Source organism: Lontra canadensis, unplaced genomic scaffold (assembly GCF_010015895.1).
Source record: "Lontra canadensis isolate GAN:19392208 unplaced genomic scaffold, GSC_riverotter_1.0 scaffold5, whole genome shotgun sequence".
NCBI lineage: Eukaryota > Metazoa > Chordata > Mammalia > Carnivora > Mustelidae > Lontra > Lontra canadensis.
The window spans coordinates 5,372,649-5,387,011 of record NW_022630999.1 but is presented as its reverse complement, the minus strand read 5'-3'; the positions used below and the strand labels follow the sequence as shown (position 1 = coordinate 5,387,011).

At 36.3% G+C, this 14,363-nt stretch overlaps 1 protein-coding gene across 2 annotated transcripts in view; it reads left to right on the top strand.

Annotated features, from left to right (window-relative positions):
• FYB1 (FYN binding protein 1) overlaps window positions 1-14,363 on the top strand; it is a 149,869-nt gene that overhangs the window by 121,452 nt on the left and 14,054 nt on the right. Inside the window, exons 8-14 of one of the 2 annotated variants that reach the window (XM_032851371.1) lie at window positions 99-258; window positions 1,295-1,439; window positions 5,731-5,753; window positions 6,771-6,837; window positions 7,567-7,704; window positions 9,180-9,205; window positions 11,603-11,669. In XM_032851371.1, coding sequence (XP_032707262.1) covers window positions 99-258; window positions 1,295-1,439; window positions 5,731-5,753; window positions 6,771-6,837; window positions 7,567-7,704; window positions 9,180-9,205; window positions 11,603-11,669 — 626 coding nt within the window. The remainder of the gene's footprint in view (window positions 1-98; window positions 259-1,294; window positions 1,440-5,730; window positions 5,754-6,770; window positions 6,838-7,566; window positions 7,705-9,179; window positions 9,206-11,602; window positions 11,670-14,363) is intronic. The other variant, XM_032851370.1, reaches the window with a different exon arrangement.

The following is a 14,363-nucleotide window of genomic DNA, read 5'->3' as shown; positions in this document are numbered from 1 at the left end:
GTCGGCATGTCGTGGATGTATTGTATTTCAAAGCTCTGCTCCTAAAAGATTTTCTGAATAGTAAGAAAGACTGATGTGATTGTTCCCCTTATTTGCAGCTAACAGGCCCTATTCAAGTCATCCATCAGGCAACAGCTTGCTGTGATGTCAAAGGAGGAAAGAATGAACTGAGCTTCAAGCAAGGAGAGCAAATTGAAATAATCCGCATCACAGACAACCCTGAAGGAAAATGGCTGGGCAGAACGGCAAGGGGGTCATGTGAGTGCAAATTTTCCTATATCACCGGGCTCACCCATCCCCCCAACCCCCTCCCTTTTAAAACCCTCAGTTTGATTCCTAGAGTCCTTAATCTCTCATGGTTCATCTCCCCCTCTGATTTCCCCTTCTTCATTTTTCCCTTCCTTCTCCCAATGTCCTCCATGCTACTCCTTATGTTCCACAAGTAAGTGAAACCATATGATAATTGTCTTTTCTCTGTTTGATTTATTTCATTCAGCATAATCCCCTCCAGTTCCAATCATGTTAATGCAAATGGTGGGTATTCATCCTTTCTGATGGCTCAGTGACATTCCATTGTATATATGGACCACATCTTCTTTATCCATTCTTCCACTGAGGGGCATCTCAGCTCCTTCCACAGTTTGGCTATTGTGGACATATGTGGCTGCTGTGAACATGGGAGTATTAAGGAGGACATGTACTGCATGGAGCACTGGGTGTTACACATAAACAATGAATCATGGAACACTGCATCAAAAACAAATGATGTACTGTGTGGTGACTAACAGAACATAATAAAAAATTATTAAATTTCTTATGATTTCAAAGTGTTAGGGTTTTTTCAAGACAGTATTAAATGTGCACTTTCTCTTGTTAGGAGTAGTTAACAGGGCAGACAAAAATAGGAAAATTTAAAGGGACAGGGATAGCTCCAGTTTCACCTCATCTGCATTATTGTTTTAGTGGGGGAACAACGCAAATATTTCTATGATTCCAGGGAGGAACGAAGGGCGTTCATTTCCTCCCTGGTGTTAAACGGGAGTGGGGAGGAATGAATTACGTGAGTCACTTTGGAATCCTTAAAGTAGACCTAGGCTTACCGCAAACCACGACGGCCTAAGTCTTTGACAAAGTCCAATGAAACGTGTCTACATTGGAAGTCTATAAATCAGATGTGCATGCAAGGAAATGAAGGGAAAATTTAAACAGCAAATGTGCAATGGATATCTTATTTACAACTTTGAGATATGGAAACTACAGTTACCTGACCATAAATCACTCCTCCTTTTGGTAGATGGCTACATTAGAACAACTGCTGTCCAGATTGACTATGATTCCCTGAAACGGAAGAAAACGTCTCTCGGTGTTCTTTCATCAAGACCTATTGAGGATGACCAGGAGGTGTACGATGATGTTGCAGAACAGGATGATATTAGCAGGTGTGTGAAAATACAAATCGTAAAATAGCTCGGACTGTCGTCTTGTCAGAGATTATATATTTTAAGATCCTAGAATTGTACTTTGCGTTTTTCCGACTGCTCACTATCACTAAATTACCATTTATAATCACAGATATTTCAGTGTGGGGGAAAGGTCATTCGAAACCCCATAGTCTCATATTTCACTCTTGAGCTGTAGGTATCAAAAACTACTTAGCAAATAATAGGCCATTTGCCAGGTCTTGCCAAATGCATTGTGATTCCGTAACACAGTTTTATAATACTCATTCTCCTTTGATCTTAGGGTTATGCCTAAAGAAATATGATTTTGCAAAATACAGAGTATGGGATAAAATTCAGCTCAAAAAATGTAAAAAATTTTGCTCTAAAATCTGAGCCTAAACATTTGTTGTTCTTGTTTGGAAACATAACTGATAACAGAAAGAAGATTGCTTTTTAATACAATTCTACTTTGCTTTTACAGGTAAAAAAGTAAAAATTCAGTTCTCTATGATCCCTGGTAATCAAAAAAGGGTCCAGTTTTCTTTCCATGGACCATTCATTCCACCAGATTGGAATGACTTTCCCTGTAGGAGTCACAGGAACATTTTTCTGGGGTAGAGGAGACATGACAAGACAACCTTTCTGGAGAAGATGGGAGGGAAGAGTTGCCACTTTCTCCCATGTACCTTCCCTTCCCATCTTTCCCTTCTAAGTCTTCTGCTTCCTTTCTTCATCCCTTCTTTTCTATCTCTTTTTTCCAGCTCTGATCCTCCTTGTCCTTTCTTCTCGTTCTTGCTTTTCCATTTTCCTTCTCCTTTCATTCCTTCCTTCCTCCAATATCTCCCTTTCTTCGGTAAAGCTATAACCCCTTCAAGTTGACAGAAAAGAGGATGAAAATCTCCAACCCAGTTAGGAATCCTTGTTTTTCTGTGTCCATTTTGCAGAACTAGGACACATCCACTATGATCTCAAAACATATAATCTATGATAGATCTTCACTTAGGTAAAAATGGGGTCTGCATCTTTCATAACTTAAATTTCAAAGAAAAAAATTACTTCAATTATCAAACATTTTTAAATATAAAATGATCAGTATAATAATATACTTATAAAATGCATAAAGAATTCAGTTTCCTTCCTGCAGTTGTTCCCTTCATGTCATCAGTTAAGGTTGTTATGTTGCTTTCTGGCAGCTTTGTCTTTCTAAATAGTTGGCAATGCCTTCTTGTCATGTTTTGATATATGTTGCATAATTTATGGTAAATTTAATAAATATGCCATAAATTATGCAACATATATCAAAATATGCAATGTATGCACTGGAGTTTACAGAGCATAAATTGGCTTTAGTAATCAGAAATGCTCTCGACCTAGTTTGAGAGCCTATAAATGCCAGTTTTGAGGTCAAAGTTTTAAAAGGCCATATTCTGAGAGTCACAGAATTTTCTGTACATGAGTATGTCATTCTGCCTACCTTCAGTGTCTATACTTTATGTTTCATATTTTATTTATCTTAAAAAGTATTTTTTCTCTTATTTTGAGATTAAAGAACTCCAGGAATATTAATACATTCATATTTATGATGCACATACGCAAGAAAAAAGTAATCCACGGAAAGGAGTGATGTTCTTAAAATGTAGCATAATTTAGTCGTAATAGGGAACTACTTCCCAAAACTAATACTATTACCTTACCTTTTTCATTGTATGGAGTCCATAGATACCACAACTCTAGAAGATACACTCTAATTAGTAAGCATGTAGCAGAAAAGTAATCTATTTCATGAAATGGAGTTGGAGGAGGAGTATGGTTTTCATGTTCAGGATCTTAAACAAATCTAGCACCACAATAGTTACTAGCATGTATGTCAATCTTATGCATATTTAATGAGAAAATGAAAACGGAAGTTTGATCGGGGGGGTTTTTTGGTTTTTTGTTTTGGGGTTTTTTTTGTTTTTGTTTTTGGGTTTTGGTTTTTTTGAAGCTACAGCTGCTGCTGGCAGAGATCTCACAACAGAACAGGCTTTGTCCTTAGTAGAACAAGGAAAGATGCTGAGCCCAGTCGGCAGCTTGCCCTGGCAAGAGTAGGAGAAAGCACCATCCTGTCCTTCCCCTTCTCCAGATGTCCCCTGGGTCCTTGCACACTTCACCTGCTCTTTCTCTCTCTCTCTCTCTCTCTCTCTCTCTCTATCGGGTAGGGGGAGCTGAGTGCTCACTTCAGACTCTTTGAGCAGGCAGGAGGTTTAACATTATAGGTCCTGACAGCTCTCCTTCTCCCTTTGTTCTCAACTAAAGCAATTTCTGTAATAAATATGAGACGTTGAAGAAAAAAGGAAATTATGCATGCAAATACTTCATCACATAACACACTTTGCTTCTCTGAATGATCACCAAACTTCTTCCCTCCCTCCTTGCCTTCCTTTCTCTTTTCTGGCACATTCTTCTCTTAACTGCCACTTCATCTGGTAAATGCTTTGTGTTCCGAACAGACCATTTTAAGAAGTTGAAGAAATGCTCTAAAAATAAAATAATGTGTGGCAGCTCTGCTCCTGATTATTAAAACTCTGTTCTTTGGGAATTGGTATGAGAATCTCCAAGATGAAATGTATTTGCCAGGAGTGGCAGTCAACCAAAATTGTAATTTTTCACATAATCCTAACTGCTTGTTTCACACTCAAAGAGAAGTGTCAGACAAAATGAATGTGAAAACGGTGTGTAAGCAAGTGGAGAACATACTTAAACGTCATGAAAAATCAATTCCTTATTTACATATTAGGACATTTATAGCATGTTTTTCGGCAAGGTTCCATTAACACGGTATATTTTATTTTTAAATTAACCACAGATCTGTGTCAGGCCCATTTCTTTTATTCTGACTTCAAGGTGGAGGAATCAGATATGAGTATATAATTGATACTGCAGGACTGTAATGTCAGACCAGTATCTGTTGCTGGCGGATTATGCAAAGGGCAAAAATGGTGGTTACAGGGGGTACAGCCAAGTGAAGATAAAACAATATTATAGAGGAAGGCAGGAGGCTGAGGTTCTTATGTCTGCTCTTCTGTTAATTAAACGTAGGTTTGGTCACGTCACTTCATTTTTCAGAGCGTCAGGTTCCTTCCTGCAAAATGAGAAGATTAAAACAGACTTCTGAGATTTTCCCAGTTCTCACAATCTACTCTTCTTTTGCTCTAGCAGAACTCACATTTTAGTGGAAGACACAGTCAAGAAAACTGATGATTATAAAATAGGGAAAATAGAGTGTTAGAGACATACCTAAGAAATACAAGTAATATGGATTAGAAAATTGGGGACCACACTATTTACAATAATAAGAATAAAATTTCCGGGTTCCTGGTTGGCTCAGTCGGTTAAGCATCCAACTCTTGATTTTGGCTCATGTAGTGATTTCAGGGTCGGAAGATTGAGCCCCACATCAGGCTCTGTGCTGGGTACAGAGCCTGCTTAAGTTTTTCTCCCTCTCTCTCTCTCTGCTCCCAACCCCCTACTTGCTCTCTGTCTCTCAAATAAACAAATCTTAAAAAAAAAAAGAAGAAGAAGAAGAATATTTCATGAATAAGATTTCAATGTTTCAGAAATTCTCTCTTTAAAAAAGAATATGCTGCTACTGGACTAATATAAAATGCTGTGGCTATAAAATATTAAAAGAGAATTGGAGCCACTTCAGCAGCACAGTCAGTTAAGCATCTGCCTTCGGCTCAGGTCATGATCTCAGAGTCCTGGGATCGAGCCCTGTGTCAGGCTCCCTGTTCAGTGGGGAATCTTTTTCTCCCTCTCCCTCTGCCCCTCTTCCCCACTCCTGCTCTCTCTCTCTCTTTGTCTCTCTCTCAAATAAATAAATAAATAAAATCTTTCAAAAAGAGAGAGAGAGAATTCAATTTAACGTAATAATGGTTCTATACGACTTCTGGAATACTACTGTTAGTTGGTTGGTTGTTTTTCATAAATCTATCTATGGAATGAAGCAGTAATGTATAGCCTAAAAACTACCCCATGGGAAATGTCAAAAGCAAACAGTAACATGGTTTTGAAAACTTTATGTAGTACTAACCCTCACTTGATTCTTATCAGGTTTGCTTTGTTTTGTTTCTTGCCTTGTTTCTATTATGATAAGGAACAATGTTTCTTCCTCTTTACATAAAACATCCTGACAACTTTGAACTGCAATGTTCTTTCTCTTTTGTATAACTGTTCAATATATGTATTTCTCTTCCCAATAGCTACATAGTTCTATGCTAATTTAATTTGTTTATTTTTTTTCCCTCAGCCACAGTCAGAGTGGAAGTGGAGGTAAGCCACGCACTTTTATCAGCAGTTTCTTCGAGTCTTGATCATTTTTGTCTATATTAATGATGAGATGCTTTTGTTTGCAAATAATGAGGAGGATCTTAATATGGGTACCACAGGACTGGGAGCTAATGATGTGGGTTCCATCCCTGCCCACTGAGTGACCCTAAACAAGTCACTTCTTCTGAGCTTGTTGTCGGTCATAGGGTGATGCTATTCCCAGTGTCCCCGGGGCAAACTTGATTTATGCCAATTGTCTGAACACAATTACATCCCCCTTCAATTTTAGAAGTATCCTTATTTGGATAATTTATATGGTTGGCTTAACATGACTCCGAAAGACTCCTCATATTCTCATCACTAAAATAAAGATATTTTATTAATAACTTTCAGTGACAAAATTCTCATCCTAAAAGTCACATTTCAAGTTCTTCGTACATATTTCTGAACAGAGGAGGTACTCAATAAACTTTTTTAAATAAATATTTGTCAAATAGCAAGGATCCTGAGGGTTTACAACAAAGGGTTTAGCTCTTAAAATATCACCTTGATTAAATGAATCAGAGATATTACCAAATTTCAAAAATTCACCTTTCATTCTGTTTTTCTTCACTTATATTTTGATCAGTATTTTTCTGAATGTCCCCTCATTATTAATTAAATATTTATCACCTTCTCCCTCTTTTCCACAGTATTTAACTCTATTCCTATTCAGTTTTACTTTTTCTCATATTCTCCCCCATTCCTTTTATCTCCAATGCACAGTGCCCTTTATCTTCCTTCATATATTTATTAAATTTCACCTCTAAGAATTCCTTTATAAATAATCCACAAAATAATTTGCCTACTACCTATGTGAGAGTGGGAAAATAAAGTTCTTTTTTAAATTAAATGGTTGATAAGGAACAGGAATTTTTCTGGAGTTAAAGAAGGCAGATTTATCATCAAATTTTGAGTGATGGTTACATGGCCAAATTATAAAATTAACAGAAGATCTTTCCCCCCACCATCCAAATGAAGGGATGTTCCCACCTCCCCCAGATGATGATATTTATGATGGGATTGAAGAGGAAGATGTCGATGATGGGTAAGAGTAATCAGTGATCTACTTTCTTGAAATTTTTTTACATGCTGAAATTTAGTGTTGATTTCTGGTTAGGATAAAAAGCAAAAAATTGTGCTCCTTATTACAACCATCAATAATGATTTGAAAGTTTAATTAATAGCAGAAGTAAGTCAGAAAGTGTAATTGCACCACACTCCAGGTGAAGTAGTAGATTATTTGGAAGAACCTCAACAACTTTGTCAAAGGAAGTAAAATGAAAAAGAATGATCTGTTAGAGATTTTTTTTTTCAAACTTTTCCCAATCACTTGTTTATCAGTCAATAATCTCTGGAGAGTTTATCAGTTGCATGGCTATCTCCTGTATAATAATCATACTTATAGGCAATCCAAATAAAAGGAAACCATCTGCTATTTGTGGCAAAACCAGTATTGAGGGGGGAAGGGGTAAGAGCTGTCATTTAATTTTAAAGACAAAATAATGCAAAATTGATATTTAATAAAACTTAATTTTAACTTAGCTTGCTATTCTAAAGCCAAGAGAAATTGCACTAAATAAAAAAAAAGTAACTTGCCTACTACTTAACTAGTAGCGGCAGCATTCAAAGACCATGGCACCATCTTGTGAAATACAATGAGTCACTTGCTGCCTGAATGATCAATGCAGTATAATTATGAAAAACTGAATGTCCCCCCAACGTCTTCACATTCCACTGATGATTCCATTCTGATCCGTGCCTGCATGCTCCTAAGCTCCACACTACAGGTTGAAGACAAGAGTAATTCGTGGTCCTGGGGGATTTTGAAGATGTTAAAGGGAAAAGATGACAGAAAGAAAAGTATACGAGAGAAACCTAAAGTCCCTGAGTCAGACAATAATGAAGGTTCATCGTAAGAGTCAACCAAACAAATTCAGTGCACAATAACTACACTAATGTGGATTTAATCAAATGCTACTAATATTTTATAACCAATAACCAAATTCCGACAGGCTTAAGTCACTTCAGTGTTATTTTCCATTAGTCCTCTTAGCCTCTTTAGCGGTATCATCCTTTACTCATGCATTTACAAAAGAGGAACAGAAAGTATTCAAAAATTGTCATATGCTTCAAAGATATATATTGCCTTCCCTATAAACATGCACAGATAACACACATGTATGCACACACACACACACATCTTTACATACTCATAACACACTGCATTTCATAGAGCTTTTGTTTTAATTGCAGCATCATTCATACCTAAAAGGTCACTATTCCAATGCCACATTTTATTATGTAATATTTTGTAGTGACTCTCCTTCAAAATACACATTCTCTTTCAAAAATTAGTTTGCCAGAAATAAAGGATGCAATTGGAATGTCTCCTCTCTAAATACAGTATGTAAAGTCTTTGTAGCTCCATAGAGTCTCCATACTTCACTAAAGCCTTTATCAAATATTAGTTGCACATGGACTTCCTCATTTTAAACTTTTCTGCGAGACCTAAAACCAGGCCTTAGTCAACAAGACACTCGAAATTGTAAGTAAACATAACAAATCCTCTTTTTTAAAAAAACAATTCTTCTCTTGATGCAGCATTTCAAATGCAGACCTTACTTAGAAACAAAGGCAGGATTGTTTTTGCTGCTTCAATTGCACACCTCTTAATTTTAATTTTCAATCATTTGAACTAATGACCTTTCACACCTTAGTGTAACTGTGCACCATTCTTCTAGTGATGTGTGTTTGTGTGTGTTTAAAGTTCAGGAAGTAATAAAAGCAAAGGTCTTTTTCTGTTACAACTAAATACCACAAAATCCTGATTTCAGATAACTTCTATTAATAAGCTCTCCCTGTCTGGTTTCACCGGATATTCCTCTCTTACTCACCATTCTCCTGTTAGGGAAAACAGGGTCATACAAAGAATCCTATGACCTTTGTTCATTTCAGCCCTCTATTTCTACTCCTTTAGGCAAATAAAATTTTTGACCTGAGCTATGCCGTAATGATTCTAAAACATTGAGCCCATTGAATTTAATCTGATGGGATAATATGCCCAAACTTCATAGAACAAATATGAAAATATTGGTCAAATGGCTATGGGCAAAACCAACCATTGAATGCCTTGACTTTGGGCTTTTTTGGCCACCATTAGAGTTCAAAACAAAACAAAACAAAAACAAAAACTTGTGAAATTCCAAATTGATGGACAGAAACTGAGATTCAGTGGAGAAATGGAGATGAGAAAGGAATGACCACCAGCAGATAAATTAGCCTTCAGAAGCCTTCAGGTTGTTGCTTGTTCACACCTCTCCTAAATAAAAGGGCTCAATTCCTGTTTTTATATTGGTCTGATTATAATGTGTTCTCATTTCTTTCCAGTTTCCCTTCTCCTCCTAAACAATTGAGTAAGTAATGAAAACTAATTACATATTTTACATCTCATTTCTTGCAGATGGGGTAGTAGGCAAGCATTGGATATAGTCATGGTATCTAGAGGAAAGCCCTGACTCTGAAAATATTAACCTGTGTAACCTTGTCAAGCAACTTCTCCTGAGGGGGAGGAATGGGGGGCACAGTTTCTCAACAGTTAAATAGTGAGAAGAGGAAAATTTTTAATATTGGGAGTTTTTAAAGATTTTATGTATTCATTTGCCAGAGAGAGAGAGAGAGAGAGAGAGTACATGCAGGGGGAGCAGCACACAGAAGGAGAAGTGGGGTCCATGGTGAGCAAGGACCCTCCCCCAATGCAGAACTCCATCCCAGGACCCTGGGATCATGACTTTAGGGGAAAGCAGATGCTTAATGAACTGAGCCACCCAGTGTCCCTAATATTGATGGTTTTTAAACAGTTCACCCCATGGAGAAAGGAGTGAAAGGACAAAGGAACTATGGAGAAAGAAACAAGTGGGCAGGGATAGACACTGATATTTCTCATGTCTCCTCTACCCCAATTCAGTCAAGCCTGATATATTGGGCTTCTGCATAAGGATTTCTAAAAATGTATCAGTTTGTATGACACCAAGGCCCTTCTAAATCTAAATTTCTTTGATTTTTTTAAATGTATAATTTATATTGTATTTGGAAAATTTTCCACTGTTAAATGTAAAACAGTTTCTTCTTCGTACCATTTTGATCAGCTTATTTTTTTTTTTATCCCTGCTGAGACAGACCTTTCAAAGATTCTTCTTAAATTGACTTTGAACAAAATAAAATGTCTCACAAGAATATTCAGGGGCATTCAAAAAGTTTGAATTTATAAATAAATTGAAAGAGAAAAATGAAACACACAGATAATCTATTCTTCCAGACTATTTATAATTTTCAGTTATCAGTTTGAAAATACGTAAGGCACTAATTCAAATTGATTAATAACTGATGAAGAGTTTATATCTTAATCTATAATTTTCAAAAAGTATTCAAGAAATTTAGTTCCACAAGGGGTAGGTATAAAGTGAAACAAATGTGATCAGTTAAGTAAAAAAAAAAAAAAAAAATGTGGTTGTTTGTTTTAATTTTCTTTTATTTTCAAGTGTCTTTTATCTACCTATGTATGAAAGAGTAATTTTTCCCATTCTAGAAACCAAGGATATGACATATTTTTTTTAATATTAATGATGGGTTCTTCACATAATTATGAAATTAATTACATGAGTTGGGGGGAGAATGTACATACACTGACTCACATGTATGTAATATAAATATACACATACATATGTACTCTCTCTATATTTATACAGAGAGAGAGAGAGATCCTTTTTTTTTTTTTTAAGATTTTATTTATTTATTTGAAAGAGAGGCAGTGAGAGAGAGCATGAGCGAGAAGGTCAGAGGGAGAAGCAGACTCCCCGCGGAGCTGGGAGCCTGATGCGGGACTCAATCCCGGGACTCCGAGATCATGACCTGAGCTGAAAGCAGTCGTCCAACCAACTGAGCCACCCAGGCGTCCAGAGAGAGAGAGATTCTTAAAGGAAATTAAATCCTTGCCTCTAGCAGAGAGCATTTAAACTTTCTATGATAATCATTCCTTAAAACATTTGTACTCTCTTCAACTCATTTCAGCCTAATTTGTAGTGGAGCAACTTAACAGGTGCAGAGAGGAAGCAATTCTCCTGACTTTATTAACAAGAGGTCTAGATGGAAGAAAAGTGTCTACAGGTTGGGAAAGCCATTGTACCGCTTAAAGGCATAGCCACTTTTCCACCAAAACTGATCCTCAGTACCTGCTGGGACCAGACATGTCTTACTACTAGAAATATTCTTCTCATTTTAAGGTGGTACCATATCTAATATTACTGTAAGTTAAAAATTAATGAGAGACAGATCAGTGAATAAAAGAGAATGATAGATAGGTAGACAGACATAGACATAGAAAGGCACAGACATATAAATAAAATAATGTATATTACCAGAGCATCCCAAATCCCCTACGAATCAATCTCTACTGCCTATTGCCAATGGCCGGTAATGCTGATTTTTTTGTCAGCAATCTACTAATCCTGCCACTCACCCCATGTGTGGATCTTCAGATAATCTCAGTCACTAGTTTGGGAGATTTTTTCCTGATAATGTTAGTTACAATCATGACCACTGGCTTTTTTGAGGGAAATTTAGCAGAAGCATCCAGGCAGAGAAAACCTCTCCCCTTAAAGGAGCAAACAATGCTTCCGGAAGAAATGTACAGAGACCCAAAGAAAACTGATTTTGTTGTCCTTGAAACAATTTTATATTAAAAATATCATCAGATGCTCATATCAAAATTCAAACTAAAAGTTTTCAACGTTTGATATTTTGCCTTTTGTTAGATGTGGGAGATGAAGTTTACGATGATGTGGATGCGTCGGATTTCCCTGCTCCACCACCAGAGCTGATGTAAGTCAAATGTTCCCATTTTGAGGTAAAATCCGACTGCTAGTAGAACTTTTTTTTAACCGCAGCGTCTTATCTAAAAGCTCACAATCCAATGCCACATTTTATTTTGTAATATTTTATAGTGGCTGCCCTTCAAAACACACATTCTCTTTTAAAAATCAGTTTGCCAGAATTAAAGGACACAATTTGGAATGTCTTTTCCCTAAATACAGTACTTAAAGTCTTGGAAACTCAATAGAGTCTCCATACTTCACTAAAGTCTTTATAAAATGTTAATTCCTCATAGAATTCCTCATTTTAAACTCTTCTGTGAGACCTAAAACCAACACTCAGTAAACAAGACACTCAACATTGTAAGTACACGCAACAAATCCAAAAAAGAAAATTCAAATAGAATAAACCCCCAAAGGTTTGTGCATATTATGTTCCATCTTGTTCAGTCTGTCGTCTCTCTGATCCAAGCTCTAAAGTTTCAGCTGGGCTTGTGGGAGGAAAGCCTTGATCCTGATCTCCCCCCTCCTCCACATTCTCCCCTCCTTTGCCAGTCTCCCTCCTCCTCCCCCTCTCTGGGGCATTCAGTTCCTTGTCCTCTAATTATTCTCTGCCTGGTGACTCACTGATGTGATCATTCATTTATTCGTTCATATACTCATTCACTGGGAAAATATTTGAGAGACTGATCACAACTGACCTCACTGATTCATCTCCTCCCTTTATTTTTACCCTTTTGCCAAAAGCTTTTTTTATCTTGAATTCACTTCTTAGTTTATATCTCAGCTTTCACCTACCTTCTTCAAATCTCTTCTGTCCTCCACAAGATTTTTTTCCTTTTATGAAAAAAAAGATGATTCTTGTTTTGAAAGGACTTTATTATGTCTCTTTTTCACAAAAGCATCAGATTCTCAAAGTTTCTATTCAAATTAAAAAAAAAACACATTAAGAGTGAATAGTGACATTCTTCAGCTCACCTAGGGTTTCAATTTAATTTCAGGCTAAAACTGTATGAAAACCTGTTAAGATCAGTTAGTACAAAAGGAATACTTTTTGAAACCTCTTTTGAAATAGAAAATAACATGGTAAGATGCTTCTTTTATATTCCAATAAGCATGTGAGATGAGCTGATCCATACGGTGTATGAAAGCAAGAATACTTCTGTAGCTTTCTCAGGAAAAAAGGTAAATAAAAAGACCTTGAGCTTGGTTAGTTAAAGGAAGAAAGTGACATAGATGAGAGATAATATGCAGTGTCTTCTGAGCAATACTACGAAAATGCATGTGTGCTTATCTACTTAGTATTTACTTTTTACCAACACTGTTAAGTTAATTTTACTGAACAAGAGAAAATATCAAGATCAAAGAAACCGAAGGGGGAATATGCTATCATTTCTATGTGAAGACCGAGTTCTATAGACACAACAAACAAAAATAAAAAGAATCATTCTCCTTTTTTCTGAAAGGAAAACCTAATCTTCAGTTAATATGTTAGGTTTGAAAATTCCTCACCATTGGGGAGTCACTTCTATCCCTGACATTTTTTAATGCATTTTTCTGTGTTTTCTATTACTGTAGAAATGTCACCCTATTCCATTAAACAGCTCTCTGGAAACCCAGTTACACACGGGATCTTTTCTTCAAGTCGAATAAACCCCAGCTGATTAAACTTTATGTGATATGTACTGTTTTCTTTGCTGCTGCTTATTTTCAGAGCTTAAGACTATTTTATGTTCTCTAATGTAATATTCTATTTTTAACTAAAACTAAATTTCAATAAGTTATTTTCTAAGAGAGCTCTTGGGCCATTTTTAACATGCACATATATCCTGATAGTTCCAAAGCGCTAATTTGGGACAGCAAATCCACCAGTGCCCAGAGCACCGTGACACGGAGGTACTGAGGAAGGCTGCAGAAACAAAGGCAGGACATTGTGCTAATTCATTTAACAGTAAATGAATTAATTCTAAGATTCAAGCCTTAGGAATCAAATATTTTTAATATATCAGTCACAAACAGAACTTTACTGTAGGTAATCTAGAGAAAAATGAACATCCGTGTTTAGAACTTTTCATATTCACAAAAATTCTGATTTTTAAAATTCTCTTCTTCAGAGTCATCCAGCCTTTCCCTAACATCCACGTTCAACCCTAGCAAATGTTCCCCAACCTTGGTTGTAAATTAGTATTATCTGTGGTGCCTTAAAATATATATATGTCGGTATCTAGACCCCACTCAGTCTAATTAATTACAGTGTATTTAATTTAATTAGAATTTCTAGGAATTAGACAAAGTACTTTTTAAAAACTTCCCAGGTGATCTTATATATGGCCAGGCTGAGGAATTACTATCGTAGGCTTATTCTTATGACAATTGGCATTAGCCCAGTTCGTGTCTATGAGAGAAAGTGCTACCCTGGCTTCATTTTAAGTAGATGTGAAAACCTGACATATAGATAAACTTCTCAAGCCATAAAAATCAATTTAAAAAAATGTTCTCTTTCGAAAATCCTTTTCTATGATATTGGCCAAGCCACTTAATTATCTAGGAAGGTTTGAAAACTGCAGAGAGGTTGACAACAGGTGGGTTGAATCATATGAAACCTCTGATATGTAACCTTGTTCACACTGTACCTGAGTAATTTTATATGCCTCAGCATAGTAAATAATCACTTATTCCATTTTAACTCATAATCTGTACTCTT